We start from the raw sequence: 19,818 nt of genomic DNA, 5'->3' as shown, positions 1-19,818 counted from the left end.
GCCGGTGCAGTTATGGTGGAAGAGCTCAGTGTGGATGCTGCTAAAGCGCCAGTTTTATCAGAACCTGACAACATTTCTTTGTTAAAAGAAGAACAAAGTACTGACATGTCTACAGTCGCCATAGTCCGTGTTATTTCTCTGTAGCTGCACAAGCACACCTTGGTCTTGGCTAGGTCACGTGTTGTGTTGCTCTGATCGGCCCGTAAAGATGGGACAGACAGAACGTTCATCCAATCGCACTCCGAGGTTTTTTCAAAGACTCTGCCCTTTCCCAAATGCTTAGTATTGATGGTTTTCCAGATGGATGTGTGAAACAAATCGATCTGGTGTGTCAGGTTAGAAAAGAGCCATGTGTGGCTTAAGAGTCACACATTGTGTATCACTGGTCTAGACAGAAATGAGTATGACGGCTCTCCAAATATTTGATTTCAACATGATAACAGTGCTCTCTCATGTGGCTTTGCTAAGCACGTAACAACTGACCCCAGTCTCCCCTACTATACATTCTGAATCATGTTGTGTCATTGTTATGGTTAAAGCCCGAAGGAAAGTTACAAGAGTTTGTGTCACTCTGAGTCACAGGTTAAGTTTCTTTTCACCTGCATAAAATCCTGACTCACTGTTAGTGACCTACGCAAAGGAAAGTTTCTTCTTATCGGCTTGATTTGACCTCAGTTTGACCTGTTAAATCAGATAGTACATGTGTAGTTTACATAGCAGTGTAATGAGGTGAGTGATGTGTTGAGTGTGCTGCTAGGAGATGGAGCAGGATGGGGGCTGCGTGGGCAGAGAGGCGAGTCTTTGCATGTTTAGAGAACCAGGTTTTCAGTAGGGTTGCCTTTTGGGAGATTTCCTTTCAAATAAAAGTTGTCAAGATCATGAACCCATTCCCTGGATGATTTTTTGGTATGTTGAATGGTAATTACCTGTGGATAAATCTTAGGATGCAGGAATGTCTGATACAAACACTGATATCTTATCTCTTTGGCTGAGGATTTGTTTCTCACTCCAAACCAGCATGCTGAACTTTGCTTGTTGCTTCTTGTTAGTGCATCTGCTGTCAAAACGTTCCCCTCTACTCCTCTCTGTGTTTTTATGTATAAGAACAAAGGCCTTTTTCATTATCAATGGTTTGATTTTATTTTTGCAACAAAGCAATTTCATGGAATGTTATCTTTTAGTTATTTCTACATCTGCATGGTTGTAAATTTAAAATAAGCCCAAATGGTTGTTATTTAAAGTTAATGTCCCCAAAAATCTTAACTACTTGAAGGAATGTGTTCACATTTTTCCTTTAAGTAAAAGTTTAACTAAAATTTCTGCATGCAGTGACTATAAAAAGTAGTCACCCCCTTGGATGTTTTACCCTTTTACTGATTTTAAAAGGAACCCTGCATGATCAGACAAGTTCATCTTGTTGGATATATATTTGCATCTCTCATATACATAATGAACTAAAAAACTCACAAGATACCTGCATTTTGAGTCATTTGAGTTTATAAATTCACCAGGAAACTGCCATGTTTTGGTCCTGTTTGGTCCTGTGACGTCACAGTTCCGCGGTGATCCTATGCAGGAACCTGTTACAGACTGGCAGCCAGAGTTAGAGCTGCATCTCAGAAATGCAGCACGTCTCACGCACAGATAATTGTAAAATTAGAGGTCTCTCCAAATTATATTAACCATGATTGATTCTTAAATCATTAAAAGGGTAAAACATCCAAGGAATTAATACTTTGATTTTTCAATCTGTGGACAATGCAAACCCAACTATTTCCTCAAACTTTTATGCTAACAGAGCTAACTAGCTCCAACCCAAACAACCACGTTTTTTTCTTCTTTTTGTTTTTCAAAAATGTAACTTTTCCAGCCATGAGGAAAAAATATTCAAAATAGATAAATTAATTGCACTGATGCATCAGTGCAGTAATTAGTGAATAACTTTTCTGCATTAAGGGGATATTAGAGACATTTTCCAACATTAGTATCATTATTTTTAATGACAACATTAATGCTGTTAACATTAACACGTTAACGCTTGTGATTCATCTCAAATACTTAATGTGTTAAAAAATAATAACCCAATTTAATCATATGACTAAGTTTGACCACAACTTGCTCCCGTAGTCCTCCAGCGTGGATGTTTACGTGCCTGTAGTGCCACATTATGTAATAATGCCACATTATGTAATAACGCCACATTATGTAATAACCCTAACCATAGGACTTTGTGTGGGCTCCAAGGTATGCCCTACCCAGCTACCTTGCCCTAACTGTAACCGCTTAGTGACTTAATGCCTAAACCTAACCCCCCTTCAGGGCTCTAGACTAAACACCTAACCTTAACTGTAGATTTAGGCCACAATAAAAGATGTCCTGAACCTGAGAGAAGAAATTAAATGAAATAATTGAATATTGTTGGCAGATGTTATTTTAATGAAAGTGGATCCTGAGGGCTCAAAATGAGACTTCCTGTTTTTCTGAAAGACACATCTTTTTTCCATCAGAGGAATCCAGGAGTGGTGATCCAATCTGCTGCTTACACAGATGTTTCCATGTGTGGTTTTAATCAAGTCATGCTTAAACACATTTTAAAACAATTTATCTTGTTATCAGTGTAATCTTTTACTATGCAGTGAGTTTATTCTAACAGTCTCTCTCATGTGCTCTTTGTCTTGTTTTCCACAGTGAACCCATGCTGTTACATCCCCTGCCAGCACTGGGGTGTATGTGTAAGATACGATGTGGACAAGTACGAGTGCGACTGCACTAACACCGGATACCATGGAGAAAACTGCACCGTCCGTGAGTCCCATTGTCATGTGACCAGTTCTCATATCCTCCCTTATTACTGAGCTTGAAGAATTTCATATATTCTGTTATTGCTTTGACATTAAAAACATGACGCTCCAGATGATGGGCTGTTTTTTGTTGTTGTAAGGAAATATCGCTACAGAGCAGCTGGCTTACAGACTTAGGACTTCTTGTCTAGACCCAAATATTTGGAGAAGTTGCGGAACCAGGAGCAAATGCCAGAAAGAGGCCAGCTGGGTCAGAGCTGCTCCCACTGATGTCTTTGCTGAACCACCTACAAACTCAGCTTCTGTCCCTGCTCCTCATTAACAGGGAGAATCACACACTGTAGAGCTTAATGAGATGTGATGTGTTTGGCTGAGAGTTATGCCGTTACATCATAATCATTGAGCATTAAACAAGCAGCCATTGCTTGTGCAGAGGGAGGAAGGACAATGAAGTGGGTGGTGATGAGAGGAAAGGACTATCAAAGTCAAACAGGCAGTGATAACAGTACAGTGTGATAACATTAATATGAACTAATGTTTATGGTACGTTAAAAAACATCCACTTCTGTAGCTGATTCCACACAAACAAAACAACTCAGGAACAACTTTATGAGCTTTTTAGAGACCCAAACACACTTCACCTACACCAAAATTAAAAAAAAAAAAAAAAACTTTTTCTGGTCCAAGTCAGCCTTACAGGTTTTTATTCTTTCAATAAAGCATCAACATACCTGTTTATTTACATTCTGGCATCAACAAATGCTACCAGGATTGTCATAAAACTTGCACTTCTCTGCATTAAAGTTCTTTATAGCGTGATTCAGCCAATTGTTTAGCTTCCTGGCTCGCAACTTTACTGTTGGCTGAATCCCACTGATCTCATTGGGTCATTTAAGGTTACAGCAGCCAGATATTTTGAGTGGAAATCCAGCTCTGCAAACACGCAGTCTAGCCCCTTCCATCACTAAGCAGCACACAGATTTCATCCTGATTCTTTCCCTTGTTGAATGATTTTTGCTGCACCTTTAACTCATGGCAGGACAGCCTGTTGTGGAGGAACAGCAAGAGGGTATCGACAGACATCCATGTTTGTTTTTCTGATGTCACGTGATCACACAAGGTTGTCGGCAGGTGTGTGGTCTCCAGTGATACGACAGACTGGCTGAGTTGTCTAGAGTGTGTTCAGAGGATTAAAGATGAAAAACTGTTTGAAATCATTTCAGATTTAAAAGTTGTCTATCATATTTTGTGGCCAGCCTCAGGATGGTGGAGACCAAAAACAGAGATAAGACATTCATCTGTTTTAATCCCAAAGTGCGAGACATGCAAATATTTCAGACACACCATATAAACCTAGCAAGTTATAATATGTTGATGCTGTCCCCACAATGACACTCCACTAAGCTTATATTGTAAAGAGGGGAGGGCCAGAGTACTGTTCATTAGACCAACAGCAAAGAGAAAGAACTGTTCTTGTGGCGTGGGGTTTGGGTCCTGATGGACCTCAGCCTCCTGCCAGACTGGAGGGTCTCAAAAAGCCCATGACCTTGGTTGAAAGGGGGTCCGCAGCAATTTTACCATAATGCCTCAACTGGAGATGCACAGGTCATGGAGGGATGGTCGACTGCAATTACCCTCTCTGCAGAGCGGATGATGATATTCTCCATCCTCTGTTGGGCTTTTCTGATGAGGGTGCTGATGTTGAGCTGATGCCATCTTGGTTGTTATCATAGTAACATACTTGGAAGCTACAGCACCAGGTTTATTTCTTTTGGATGGTGGAGACCAAAAACAGAGATAAGAGATTCATCTCTTTTGCTCACAAACATGTAAATATTGCCAAAACACCACTGTATATACTAGTGTTGTACTCAAGACCACACTGTCCAAGACCAAGACTTGCCCGAGACCAGAGTGCACTGAGACAAGACAAGACCAAGACCTTTAGGAATCGAGACCAAGTCAAGACCGAGACCGAGACAAGACCAAGACCATAAGAATCAATTTTGTAACTGATTATAATTTAGTTAATTTTCATTTTCTTTTTAATAAAGTCGACAGATTAAAGGTTTCCAAAGACCACAAAACATGTACTCAAAAGTCCCATTTCATTTATCAAGACCAAGACCGGTCTCGAGTACTACAACACTAGTATATACCTAACAAGTTACAGTACATTGATGCTGCCCCCACAATGACACTCTACTGAGTTTATTTTGTGAACAAAATCTGATTGGCTACTTTGAGGGAATACTCTAACATTGCAGCTGATTTGTTTGTTCCAGAGTCAGAATCGGGTTTTCCCATGCAAGAAATGTGACTCTGTGCCTGGTGCAAAAAAACCCCCAAAAAACGAAGAGGAATAATAAAAATAATAAGAGGCATATTAAAAAAATATATATAATGAGGCTCAAACTTATTTAAGGGAGGGCTGGAGTACTGCTCATTAAACTGACGGCAGAGGGGAGGAAACTGTTCTTGTGAGGTCTCTGATTGGTCAGTTTAAAGAAATACTTTGACATAGCGGCCTATTTGTTTATTTGTTTGTTTATTTTTTAGAGATGACTGAAAATACAAACACCACAATCTTATTTATGAGGGTATAGCTAGTTAGCTGTAATAAGTTTAAGCTAGGACTCTATTAATCACCAACTGCAAGAGGAATGTAGGGAAAACAAGCCGGTCTCAGATCCCCCCCCCCCATGATGTCATGTAGGGAGTTAGCCCCCCCTACAGGTTTGGTTGGCCCTCCCCACTTGGCAGAAAGTTCTGCACTCCTCTCCGGACCAGGAGAGCCACATCCTTTCTGCCACATCCACATTTCCTGAGTAGGGCAGAGTCAGACAGCTCGTTAACATTTAAAGCCACAAACAAAGAAACAGCTCGTCCTGAGCTAGGCTGAGACAGAGAATTTTTTTAGACATACATAAATCCAACACTGGAGTGTTTTTTGGGGACCTCTGAGACCAATATGAACTTGTCTAAAATGGGTAAAATATGTGACATTTAAACTAGAGCTACACACATCTGAAACAGATACTATCTCAGCTTTAAGCTGTTTTGGTGTCCTTGAACTTTAGTTGCCCTCTTTGTTCTGTGGAAATGTGCCTTTGCCTAAATCCTGCTGCAGTGCCTTTTGTCTCCCATTCCATTTAATGAATCGCTGAGCAATCTGAGATGTGGGCGGTGAATCGGCAGTGTGAAACCAGGTCATTCCTGTTGGACTGTGAAATAATCATTTTGTTATTCTGAGTGAATTTCCATTCTGTATTCCCACTTGCCCTCTTCTTCCAGTAATAAGATTGTGTTTTCATCATTCCTCTCACCACAGCTGAGTTCTGGACCAGAGTGCGTCAGTTCTTGAAGCCCAGCCCAGATGCAGTGCATTACATTCTTACTCATTTCCGCTGGCTGTGGGACATCATCAACTACACCTTCCTACGGGACGTTCTCATGCGGCTTGTCCTTACAGGTCTAGAGTGGTTACTCATTACAAAACATCTGGTTTTAAATTTAATGCATCTAATAACCTTTTCCTTCCTTTCATGAACAGTTAGATCCAACCTGATACCCAGTCCTCCAACTTACAACTCCAAGTACAGCTACCTCAGCTGGGAGTCGTACTACAATCTGAGCTACTACACTCGGCTTCTGCCCCCTGTGCCAGAGGACTGCCCCACACCTCTGGGGGTCAAAGGTCAGCATCAGTCATTGCATGATGTGAATGCATCACAAATATGCACAGCAGACCCTCAGTGTATCTCCTTGTTGTTACAGTATAAGTGAATCTTTGACCCCGTAACATGCCTGCAGACGTTACGACCTTGAATGCCTCTTAGTGCTGTGGATGTGTTCACAGCATTAGCTCTGTTTTCACAGACACACACTCTCACTATTATGACTAGAGGTGTGGGTGTATCTCTGTTTTGCCCTGTGCTCTCTCTGACACTGTGCTGTTTCTCTTCAGGCAAGGCTGGGCTTCCTGACCCTGAGCTGCTGGTTGAGAGGCTGCTAAAGAGGAGAACGTTCAGACCTGACCCCCAGGGCACCAACCTCATGTTTGCCTTCTTTGCACAACATTTCACCCATCAGTTCTTTAAAACCTACAATCGAATGGGTCTAGGCTTCACAAAGGCTCTCGCACATGGGGTTAGTCTACATGTTTTTCATTTATGATCAGAACAAAATTTATTTTTAGGACACTAAATGAATTTAGACATGGAAAAGAATAGAAAACTAATCTAGATTCAAAAACATTAAAAACAGATAAAAAAAATTCTTATTTCAATGACCTTTCCTTATCATAAAATCAGTCTTGTTAATAATTTTGCATGCTTACTAAAGCTGCCTTGAACTGGCTGGTAGAAATGCTGCTTTATCATGTCTTATTGGCAACAGTTGTCAACACATCTAACACTCATCATTGTTTGGAATGAGAAAATTAGCTGATTGCTAGACGTCTTAGATTGCAGTGGGACAAGAAATTAGGCATCATTTGCAAAGCAACTGAAGAGGGCATCATGGTTGAGAGAAACCTGACTGAGGGACACATTCAGATCAACAATGGGCCAAGAGTAGACCTCTGGGGAACACCACATTAATGCATACACTACTGGTCAAAAGTTTTAGAACACCCCAATTTTTCCATTTTTTTTCTTGAAAATCATTATGTTTAATGTGTCCTTGCACTCTGAAATGAAAGCATAGTACAAATAAGCAACTGGAGTTTAAAAAGAAATCATGGAAACAATTTATAGACCAAAATGTACTCTAAACTTTTGACTCATCAAAGTAGCCACCTTTGGCAGATATAACAGCTAAACACACTCATGGAATTCTTTCTACAACAGAAATCAAATATTCTTCTGAAAGTTCTTCCCAAATCTGCTGCAGAAGTTCCCATAAATGTGTGGCACTTAAAGGTAGCTTTGCTTTAACTTTTCTGTCCAGTTCATCCCAAACCAGCCTGATGGGGTTTAAGTCTGGAGACTGTGCTGGCCACTCCATGTTTTCAAGCTTACCACCTTGTTCTTTTTTCCTGAGGTAGTTCTGGCACAGCTTGGACTTATGTTTTGGGTCATTATCTTGCTGTAGGATGAACCCCTGGCCAACTAGGTGCTTACCAGAGGGTATTGCATGCTGCTGCAGAATGCTGTGGTAGCTGTTTTGGTTCAGGGTGCCTCTCACTCTGTACAAGTCACTGACCCTGGATCCAGCAAAACAGCCCCAGACCATCACACTTCCTCCTCCATGTTTGATGGTTGATGTCATACACTGTGGAACCAACCTTTCGCCTACTTGACGGCATACAAAGATCCTGCGTGATGAACCGAAGATTTCAAATTTTGATTCATCAGTCTGTGATACCTTCTTCCAGTCTTCAGTGGTCCAATGGCGGTGTTTCATGGCCCAGGCAAGCCTCTTTGTCTTATTCTGACGTCTGAGCAATGGCTCTCTTGCTGCAACTCATCCTGTCAGTCCTGCAGCTCGAAATCTCCTCTTCACAGTTGAAACTGAGACTTGCTTGCTATGACCACTATTAAGCTGAGCTTTAAGCTGTTGTCCTGTGAGCCGCCTATCATGCAAGCTGTTTACTCTCAGAAACTTGTCCTCTGACTCAGTTGTGGTTTTGGGTCTGCCAGACCTCTTCCTGTCAGAGTTTTCCCCAGTTTCTAAGTGCCTTTTGATGGTGAAGGAAACTGTACTCACTGACACCTTGACTTTCTTTGCAATTTCTCTGTAGGAATTTGCAATTTCAAGTGTTATGATAGTCTGTCTCTCTTCCATTGTTAATTGCCTTTTTCTCGCCATTTTTGTAGCAACACACTACTTTCTGCAGTACAATACTGTTCAACCGATGCTCACGAGGGTATGATACCACAGTGTGTTCCAACACTGCTTTTATGCAGACAGAGGGGGTTGTAAGTAATCAAGGAAAGTTGGAACACCTGTAGGAATTAGTAGCACCAGCTTTCAAGGCTTGATCAACCACCATTGCTGCAGAAAAGCTTTAAATTGTTAACCCAATTTCCATTCCCTGAAAAGGGCCTTTTTGTATAATCCTGAAATGTAAATTATTTTTCAGTTTTGGGTAACCTTACCTTTTTTTTTTACCTATGGTAGTTCACCACTCACCTTTATACCATTTCAAGCCATTCACTGGATTTAAACGACTTGAATTGCAATAAATAACTGGAAAAATTGGGATGTTCTAAAACTTTTGACCAGTAGTGTCTATAAAATATCATGTGGCTTTCTTATCACTGTTATACAGACGATACAGCTTTTACTATTCTGTCCACCAGATGACACGATAGATGATATTTCTAAATGGATAAGGAAACATCAGCTTTAGCTCAACCTGTCCAAGACTGATCCCAGCCAGTCCCACCGTGCAACCACACATAAATATCCAGTTTGGATCAGATAAACTCATGTCCACTAAGACTGCTCAAAATCTGGGTGTCCTGATTGATCACCAGCTAACCTTCAAGGTTCATGTGGTCTCGATTGCTTAGTCTTGCTGATTTACTCTCTATAACGGAGGATCAGACCCTACCTGACAGAGCATGAACACTTCTCCTGGTACAGGCTCTAGTGATATTGTGCACTGATAAATGCAACTCATTACTGGCATCAGGCCTCCTTGCATGCACATTTAGACCCCTGCAGATGATCCAGAACACAGCAGCACGCTGGTCTTCAACCAACCCAAGACAGCACATGTCACTCCTCTGTTCATCTCTCTCGCATCAAATCCAAAACTCCAATCATTGCTTACAAAGCTGTAACTAAAACTGCTCCTGCTCACCTGGAGTCCCTCATCCAGGTCTACACTCCCTCTCGCCCACTACGCTCATCAAACGAAAGGCGCCTGGTACTTCCAGCACATCACAGCTCTAAGTCACTATCCTCCTCTGTTGTCCCTCGGTGGTGGAATGAATTATCCAACTCCATTTAATCCACAGAGTCCCTTCCTACTTTCAAGAGGAAGCTAAAGACCCAGCTCTTTAGAGCAGTGGTCCTCAACATGGGGGGTTGGGACCCCCCCAAGAGGTCACGAGACACTAACAGGGGGTTGCTAGAAGATTTTAAACAACTAAGAATTTTTAAAAATGATTTCAAATTGTAAAATAATTGGCAACTTTTCCTCAATGTTGTGCAATCCTACCCAGATTTTTACCCATTATTTTCCACTTTACACCAATTTTGCCACATTTTAACCCATTCCTGCCGATGTCACCTTCTTTTCTGGCCATTTATTCCACTTGTAAGCCATTTTTGTCACTTTAAAACCCTTTCCACCACCTGTTCTGCCCATTTTGCCTACTCTAAACCAATTCTTGTCACTTTCTGCCTATTGTTGCCTCTTTTGATCAATTATTGCCACTATTAACCCCTTTTCACCATGTTTTATGCCCTTTTTTGCCAATTTCAACCACACTTAACTAGTTTTTATGCCTACTTTTGCAGGTTTAACCTATTTCTGCCACTTTCTTTTTTAGATTTTTATTTATTAGCAATTGCAAAATATACAAATAATATCCCCTGATGACATATACAGTTTTTTGAAAAGAAAATAAAAAATTTAAAAAAAGAATAAATACATGAATTAAATAGGATAAGATTAAAATAAATAAATACATATGAATAAAATAAGGATAAACATATAAGAGGAAAAAGGAACTGATAATAATAATGATATTAAGAATTCAATAATTAAATTAAATTACTAAAGGAAACTAAAGTACATGAAACATACAAAATCATGATGATACATTAGTAAAAAGATAGTATGCACTTATAAAAGGTAAACCAATTCTATTGATAAAATAAAATAAAGATGGCAAATCTAGAACAAAGTCATAAAAATATATAAATAAAATTAAATACACACACATGCATACAAGACCATAATGCAGCATCTACATTTCTACCACTTTCAGACTATTTTTCTGCCTCAGTTAACCCATTTTACCAGTTAAAACCAATTTCTCCCACTTTTTAATGCAATTTTAACACCTTTTCCTCCAATTTTAGCTAAGAATGCTACTGTTAACCCCTTTTGCCACTATTTATGCCTATTTTTTGCCACTTTAATCCTAGCTTTTGCCACTCTTGGCCCATTTCTGCTACTTAAAATACCATTTCACCTCTATTTCTGCGATTTTTCACAAAATTCTGTTTTTAAGAAAAGGGACTGACATTTCTAGGATTGCTTTATACTACAGCATTATTAGAAAAAGAAATGTATTCCTTTGATAAGAGTGGTTATTATTCAGGTAAAAAATAAAATACGGTTATCACAGCTTAACTTTACAATGGACCATGATTTTGCCGACCTTTATGGGCCCCAGTTTGTCTGGGCCCCAGAAAGCTCTCCCCTTTTATCCTCCCCTTATGTGTGGCCTTGTTTGCACATGACTGTTCTTGAACGTGCATGGTTGTGTTTAACCACCTTCAGGTACAGTCGGGGTCCTCGGTCTCTGGCACCTCTATTTTGGGGGTTGCAGGCCGAAAAGAACCCCTGCTGTAGAGAACACTGTGCACTTAGCCAGACTCTTACATGTAGAGGTAAATGAATTTGCACACATAAAAAGGTTTGTCCCTTTAAACTTGACACTCAGGACAAATCGCAACCTTGCATAATATTTTGAATCCGTCATTGTTTTCGAGAATTATATTATTAAACAGAAATATTTGTCAGTTTTTAGTAAAATTACTTTATAAAAGTACAGCTTCAATGATATTCTGCCTTTGTTGCCAACATCTTTGTATTGAAGCTTTGGGTTAATGTCCAAGTCTACAAAAATGAAAGATCTGATGTAGAAAACAAAGAACATGATGATGTAATGATGTATCCCCCTGATTGTTATCCATACCTTTATTTGTATCACACCACTTCTGTTTTTTTCCTGTCCTGTGACGTCTACAGGTTGACGCAGGTCATATTTATGGAGACAACCTGGAACGTCAGCTGCAGCTCCGCCTCCACAAAGACGGAAAACTAAAGTACCAGGTTAAAAAAAACACAATCTATGGCACAGAAGCTTACACATCCCAACATTTCCTTTAAGATTAAACACTGAATAAAATCTTTTGTTCAGGAATGCAGAGTATATAGTGAATGAGCTGAAACAGACAGATCTTGCATTAAATCTTTTGTTTTTGCACTTTGTCAGGTGATTGATGGCCAGGTGTTCCCTCCTACTGTAATTGACGCACCCGTCAGGATGAGCTACCCCCCTGGCATCCCCCCTGAACATCAGATTGCTATTGGTCAGGAAGTGTTTGGACTCCTTCCTGGTTTGGGAATGTACGCCACACTGTGGCTGAGGGAGCACAACCGAGTGTGTGACATCCTCAAGGCAGAGCACCCCACCTGGGATGACGAGCAGCTTTTCCAGACTGCACGCTTCATCATCATCGGTGAGCATTTAAAGCTGAGGCTGGGAGAGGATGAGCCCAACTTAGCACAAAGACTGGAGAGAGGCTGGTAAATTAGAAATATCTGCAGGCCAGCATCTTTAAATGTTCAACAGTTAAAACATTCTTTATAATTTAAAGAGAGAGAGGAGGGGGGTCAGGTCTTCAGGCAGATGAAGGAGCTTCATGATGTCTTAGCAGGTTGCATGGTGAAGACAAACACACACTCTCTTAGATGTTTTACCCTGTTATTGAGTTTATAAATCAATCATGGTCAATTAAATTTGGCTGATAATTTGTATAGGTACTGTAGTATCAAAAATACGAACTAAGAAAACACTGTCTAAATTCTTCAAATATTATTTTAATGTTTCAGCAATGACACACTGCCTAAAAGGCAGAAATTTCTGGATTTTTTGATAATTAAAAACAAGAATTCAACGACTTATTGATGCTTAGGCTTCTTACTTTTGTTTCTAAGGTGAACAGGTATTTATGCTGTTTGAATTTCACTGGAGTTTAAAAGTTTAAAAACCCAGTATTCCTGACAACCCTAAAATACTCAAGAAGTAAGTTTTTAAGATGTTCTAAGACAGGGGTGTCAAACTCAAGGCCCAGGGGCCAAATCTGGCCTATGGATCGATTATATCCGGCCCCCAAGATCATGTATTTGTATTCTAACCAGCCCACCAGTATGAGGTCTGCAGATTTACTCCAGTATAAAAATGTAAACTTTAACATGATTATTTAAAAGCCATAAAAACCTGAAAAAGTAAAGAGTAAGAAAGATTTCATAAAAAGTCACTGATATGGGGAAGAAATTAATTTGTTTTTATTTCATATTTTCAATTTTACATCTCACCATTAGGACTGAAACTTATGATTTAAACTTTTTATTTCATACTTTGTACTTTTCAACTCATAATTTGGACTTTATATGTCAGATTTTTATCTTTTAGATTCCCAATTTAAAATTTTAGGTCATATTTTGACCTTTTCAACTCCTTACTTTGGCTTTTTAATCCCATATTTTGACTTTTAAATACATGATTTCAATTTTTTTCTCATATTTTGACATTTTGAAATAATAATTTTTCTTTTAAACTCCCAATTTTAAATTTAAGTCATATTTTTAACTTTTTAAGTCATCATTTTGAATTCTTGCTCATATTTTGACATTTACAACTCCTTGTTTTGGCTTTTTAATCGCATATTTTGACCTATCAGACTCATAATTTTAAATTATAACTCATGTTTTGACTTTTAAACTCATGGTTTCAAATTTGATCTCGTATTGTGACCTTTCAAACTTATGATTTCAACTCTCTTCTCATATATTTGCTCTTTAAAACATTAGTTTCCAATTTTTAATATTGTGTTCTGATCTTTTGAACTAATAAGTTGGAAATTTTATCTCAGATTTGAGCCTCTAAACGTATCATTTTTACTTTTTTGAATTTATAAATGATTTATCATCAGTGCTGTTTTTTCATATTTTATTACTGGTGTGGGGAGGTTGACAGTTATGGGTAAATGTTGACCCTGTTAGGCTCTCAGGTTAGACCTAAACCCAGAATCAGACCGCTGCTACGATTGAGTTTGACACCCCTTTTTTTAAGATGTGAATAAAGCTATTTAGCTACAAACTCATCTTGGCTGTAGTTAACTAATACTTAACTTAATACTTAACTAATCCAGGAGAGGTGTCTATTATTACATCTACGTCACTTTATGGATAGTTGATGTTTTTGTTAATAACAGTGTCTCTGCACGCTGACATGTCTGATGATGATTCTGATGTGTGAGTCAGTATCAGATGAGTGATTTGACTTTAATGCCTCCCTCTTTTGTGTCCCTACGTGTTCCCCTCAGGTGAGACAATAAAAATAGTGATAGAGGAGTATGTGCAGCACCTCAGCGGTTACCTGCTGCAGCTGAAGTTTGATCCCACGCTGCTGTTTAACTCACCGTTCCAGTACGGAAACCGAATCGCTCTGGAGTTCAGCCAGCTCTACCACTGGCATCCCCTGATGCCTGACAGCTTTTTGATCAATGGAGATGAACTTTCATACACTCAGTTCCTCTTCAACACTTCTGTTCTCACACGCTACGGCATCGAGAAGCTGGTGGACGCCTTCTCTCACCAAGCTGCTGGACAGGTAACGTTTGAAATATCTGGCACTCTGAGTTAGCTGAATAAAGGTGACGGTATCTGTTTTCAAGCTGGCTCCAAGTCTGTGTGAAAAGTGTTTTTTGGCTTTTATACTGCTCAGTCTTCCTGTTTTGGATCCTGTGTTTCGCGCTGATAAAAGCTGAGGTGTTTTGGTTAATGTTTTTCTGCCGCAGGATTGGTCAAAGAAAACAAAAGGCATACTTTTAAAAAGAGGGGAAACTTTTCAATAACAGGTGTAGCCACAGAACTGATATATAAGCTCAACAGAAACAATGTTAGTGTTCCTTTTGGGCTCTTTTTCCTGCCACACAGAAATCAATGCTCACTGCATGCTCAGTGAATATTTGTTTAATGCATGCCTTCACATAGATCTTCAATTTTTATTGTCAGTTACATCAGAAATGCTGAAGAACTTAAGTACAAGAAAACCTACACAAACAAAAAGCCTTCAGACAAATCAAAAAACATAATTTTCTCTGAAGGTATCAAATTTCTGAGATTTTACAGTCTTCAAGGTGTACTTAAATTAGGTTTTACTTAAGGGATATTTCAAAAAGATCATTAAGGGGCCATAATAAAGTGGACGTAGATGTGTAGTACTTTGGATTTGTGTCTATAACAACAATAAACCTCCTCCTGCTTTATTTCAAAAGCTAAGATTATTGTTCATCAAGATAATTTTCTATGAAAAACAGTGACTGACAGTGGTGGGGTCTAATAGAAGTGGTCTGCAGAGCAGGGGTCTGATGGAGGCGGTCTAGAGCTGTACTGTTTTGATTAATTTTGGTCTGTTTCATGAACAGATGAAAACTCGCGGTAGCTTTAATGCTCAAACTACTCCTGAATTAATCATGCTGCTGGAGTCTTGTGCAGGATGTATGTATTTTTCTAACTTGTGGTGAATGTGTGAAATTTGTTTGTAATTCTGATTTATGATTTCTTTCTTATTTAATTATGTCAGACTGTCTAATTAAACCAAAAATCAGATTTTAAAACGGCTGCTTATTCATTTATTTTAAATGTTGTCTCTTGTTTTATAGATTGGCGGTGGGCATAACATTAATGCCGTGGTGACCAAAGTGGCCGTGGGAGCCATAAAGGAGTCCCGCCAGCTCCGCATGCAACCCTTCAATGAGTACAGGAAGCGCTTTAACCTTAAGCCGTACACTTCGTTCAAACAATTCACTGGTAAGTAAAACAGTTCTGTGTACAGACCACACAGCACAACCTTTAAAGCATGTGATTTACGACTTTTACAAGTCCATGAGAGCAGCTGGACATTCTTGGAATAAATGACATCCACTCCCTTCAGAGCCCTTGTGTTTTTTTCCAAGTCTGATGATTTGGGTGTACTCTGAATGACTTCACTTTTCAAACCTAGAATACACAGCTGGGACTTTTAAATATATTTTTATTTCTATATTGTATCACTTAGGTCCCCACAACAATGAAGTGTTTGATAGAAACAATGCTCCCCTTTGGCTTGCTAGAGATTTAAGTTCTGATTTCAGGCCTGATTTGCCCAGCCAGCCCGCATAACCAGGTTTGAGGCTTGCTACAGGCAAATGTTTGGCCAAATGTCTTCAAGCATGGGTATCAATGCAATCATTTTTCTGCTGATTCAGTCAGAACCTCCAAATAAGGAATTTAATACATCAAACAGCTTTGGCTGACATGTTCGAGCACAGGAGTTTTAGGTGTATGGTGTGGCATCTGTCTGAAACATCTAGAATGAAAATACTTTTAAACAAATTTTCTACTGGACTGAGGTCTGGGCTTTGACTCGGCCACTCCAGAACATTCACCTTAATGTCTTCAAACCATTTTTTTGTGTAGCTTTCTCTGTATGCTTTTGCCTATTGTCTTGCTGGAATATAAATCTTCTCCCAAGCCACAATTCTCTAGGATTTTCCTGTATTTTGCTGCATTCATTTTTCCTTCTACCTTTACAAGCCTTCCAGGGCCGGCTGCTGAGAAGCATCTCCACAGCATAATGCTACCACCACCGTGCTTCACAGTGGGAATGGTGTGTTTGTGATTATGTGTAGTGTTTGGTGTTCGCTGAAGCTTGGAACTCCTTCAGAGTAGTCATAGGTGCCTTGGTGGCCTCTCTCACTAGTCTCCTTCTTGCACGCTCACTCAGTTTGTGAGGACGGCCTGATCTAGGCAGATTGACACATGTGACATATCCCCTCCATTTCTTCATGATGGATTTAACTGAACTCAGGGACGTCAGTGCCTTGCAGGTTTTATTTAATCCATCCACCGATTTATCTATAACCTTTTCTCTGGGTTGCTTGGAGTGTTCTTTTGTCCTCATGGTGTAATGGTAGCCAGGAATACTGATGAACCAGTGGCTGGACCTTACAGATACAGACTCATTAATTGTGAGACTACTAGCACCAATTAGCTGAATTAGATCAGTCACTTTATTTATGCAGTCGTGTATTTTACATCGCATATTTTTATTAAATTTACATTATTTTGTAGAAATCTGTTTTCCTTTTTTTTCATTTTTTTTGCCAAAAACATCCAAATTATATTAGCTGTGATTGATTTAAAAAAATCAATCAAAGAGTCAAACACTTTAAAGGGTTACTTCCTTTTATAGGTACTGTAAGATAAGATAATCCTCTAGAGCAAGGGTGTCAAACTCAAGGCCCGGGGGCCAAATCCGGCCCGTGATACAGTTACATGTGGCCCGCAAGATGATCTCATATTTTTATTATAGCTGGCCCACCAGAATGAGGTCTGCAGATGTTCTCCAGTATAAAAATGTAAACTTAAGCTTTAATTTAAATTAATTTAAATTATAAAAATTGGATAATGAGTAAGAAGTAATAAGATTAAAAAGTCAGGATTATGAATTACACGTATGATTTTGACTGACCATCTCCTATTTTGACCTTCAAGGTTCACAATTTTTAATTTAAGGTCATATTTTGATCATATCTAGTTTGTATTACTTTGACTTTTAATCCCATATTTTGACATTTTAGACTCAAAATTGATAATTTTGCCTTATATCTTGCCCTTTTAAATGCATAATTTTAAATTTTATTGCATATTTTAACTTTTTAAACTCATTCTTTTTAATATTATTGATATCTTTTTATATTATTGACATTTTCAACTACTAACTTTGACTTTTAATTCCATATTTTGACGTTTTAGACTCAATTCAAAATTTTGCCTCGTTTTTGGCCTTTAACAAACTCATAATTTTGAACTTTATCTCATTTTTTGACCTTTGAAACATGATTGCAAATTTCTTTTTCAAATATTTGCCTTTAAAAAACAGGTATTACGAAGTTTGATTTCATTTTTGACCTTTTGAACTGTTAAGTTTGATTTTTATCTCAGATTTTAAGCCTTAAACTTATCATTTTGACTTTTTTTAAACTAAAAACCTTTTTTCATTACTAGTAAGTTATTTTTCAATAATTCATTACTGAAAAAAAAGAGGTTGGCTGTTCATAGTTAAATGTTGACCCTGTTAGGCTCTCAGGTTAGACTGAAATCCAGAATTTGCCAGAAAGCCTTAATGTCAAAGTTTTCCATCCAGTGGTTCATAAGACACTGCCTACAAACCACAAACACAATCCCCCAGTGGTTTTACTGGAAATGCTGCCTGGAAATTCTTAGGATAAATTGTGTGGGAAGTGTGAATGTCTGCCACTAATGTGTCTCTCCTCCCAGTAGCTGTTGACGTAAGAGAAAACTTTGACCATCCACTGATGCTTAAGGAAGTTTCAGAGGAATATCAAAATCATTAGGCTTTATCTTTTGCTCACTAAGACTGTTAGTACCAAATTTCAGGGCAGTCCATCATTTGACTGTGAAAATAATTCTCTAAAACATCACCAAAAGTGAACAGGAGAACAGCTTTTATGCAGAACATAACCACGGGGTCCTGTTTCCTCTTGAGGGCTAAAATTTGAGTGTAACAAGACAGCAGCATGCCATTTTTTTTATAAGAAAACACTGCTTAAACATTTATAGGGTAAGATACACTAACAAGTAGAGAGTGGCTATCCATAGGAGGCACCAAATTGTCTACAAACCAAAAGTTCCTCACAAGATTTTTGAAGATATTCTGAATGAGCTGCATACTTATGACTACACTGCTTTTCACAGATAATGAAGAGATAGCCCGTGAACTTGAAGAGTTCTATGGAGACATCGATGCCTTGGAGTTTTATCCCGGTCTGATGCTGGAGAGAACAAGGCCGGGGTCCATATTTGGAGAGAGCATGGTGGAGATGGGCGCCCCTTTCTCTCTCAAAGGCCTCCTGGGAAACCCCATATGCTCTCCTGAATACTGGAAGCCCAGCACCTTCGGAGGTAAAGTGGGATTTGACATAGTGAATTCGGCCACACTGAAGAAGCTTGTATGCCAGAACACCAGGACTTGTCCTTATGTGGCGTTTAGTGTGCCAAAGGAGGAGCAATCACAAAAAGAGAAGGAGGACACTAAAGTAGGGACTGATGAGCTATGACCTTGAAGAGACACTGATAGTTATGATTGTGATCCACCATATGAAGGTAAACGTGGCTGCAGCTAAAGTAACATAAGTGCTGAAGATGTTTATATAGAAAATATAGAGTGAAACATGTTTAAACAACACTGGAGGATCTGGATTAAACAAAAACTCTTCTAACTAGCTCACACTCTGTCTCACATTTGAAATCTGGTAGGATTAACATGATCTCTGTTTAATGATTTGTGCTTGAAGACTGAAACACCATCAAAAACATGAACATGCTGTCTAGTCTAATAAAGGTATTTTCTGTCTGGATTTTTCTTTTCAAAAGAACTGATTACACTGAAACCATTCACTGAAATAAAACTTCAGACAATGTATAGTGCAGTGTTTTAAAATCTTTGTTTTGACAGTCTATTGTTCAGGATCTTGCATGACTCTGTATTCCCATGTGCAGTTTTCTATTTCCTGTGATTTCAGTGTTTCTTTTGGCCTGAGCAAGAGTCCATAAGGTATCAGGGAATAGACCCACCCTATAGCAGAGTTCAGTTTGTTAAGCACGATACACTGCACTGAAAACACACACATTTAACAAAAGCACCATTACCTGGTAATGCAAAAAAAGCAACCCAAACCACATTTAATACGTTTTTGCACTCTGGGCTTTTAAGTTATACATCCTGTGGTACTTTCACTAGTGGGGGTTATTGATGTAGAAAATAGAACTGATGATAGTATTTTACTTTAAGGCAGAGGTTTTCAAAGTGTGAGGCAGGCCTCCCCTAGGGGGCGCCACAGAACTTCAGGGGAGGCGCGCAACCACACACCAGAAAAAAAAAAAGTGATTTGCTTTGCTAACTTCTGCATGGAGCAAAATAAATGGACTTATAGTTACTTTAAGGAAGTGATACTCAACGTGATTATTTGTGGTTTT

General features: G+C 38.9%; 1 protein-coding gene across 1 annotated transcript in view; it reads left to right on the top strand.

Annotated features, from left to right (window-relative positions):
• Positions 1-19,818, top strand: part of pdcl (phosducin-like) — a 36,066-nt gene that overhangs the window by 7,614 nt on the left and 8,634 nt on the right. Inside the window, exons 3-11 of the mRNA XM_041810337.1 lie at positions 2,689-2,805; positions 6,133-6,273; positions 6,355-6,498; positions 6,769-6,950; positions 11,737-11,820; positions 11,984-12,230; positions 14,100-14,386; positions 15,441-15,588; positions 18,538-18,896. Coding sequence (XP_041666271.1) covers positions 2,689-2,805; positions 6,133-6,273; positions 6,355-6,498; positions 6,769-6,950; positions 11,737-11,820; positions 11,984-12,230; positions 14,100-14,386; positions 15,441-15,588; positions 18,538-18,896 — 1,709 coding nt within the window. The remainder of the gene's footprint in view (positions 1-2,688; positions 2,806-6,132; positions 6,274-6,354; positions 6,499-6,768; positions 6,951-11,736; positions 11,821-11,983; positions 12,231-14,099; positions 14,387-15,440; positions 15,589-18,537; positions 18,897-19,818) is intronic.

This window comes from Cheilinus undulatus, linkage group 17 (genome assembly GCF_018320785.1).
Source record: "Cheilinus undulatus linkage group 17, ASM1832078v1, whole genome shotgun sequence".
Classification (NCBI taxonomy): domain Eukaryota; kingdom Metazoa; phylum Chordata; class Actinopteri; order Labriformes; family Labridae; genus Cheilinus; species Cheilinus undulatus.
The sequence above is the reverse complement of the archived record's forward strand: the minus strand, read 5'-3'. Positions and strand labels throughout refer to the sequence as shown.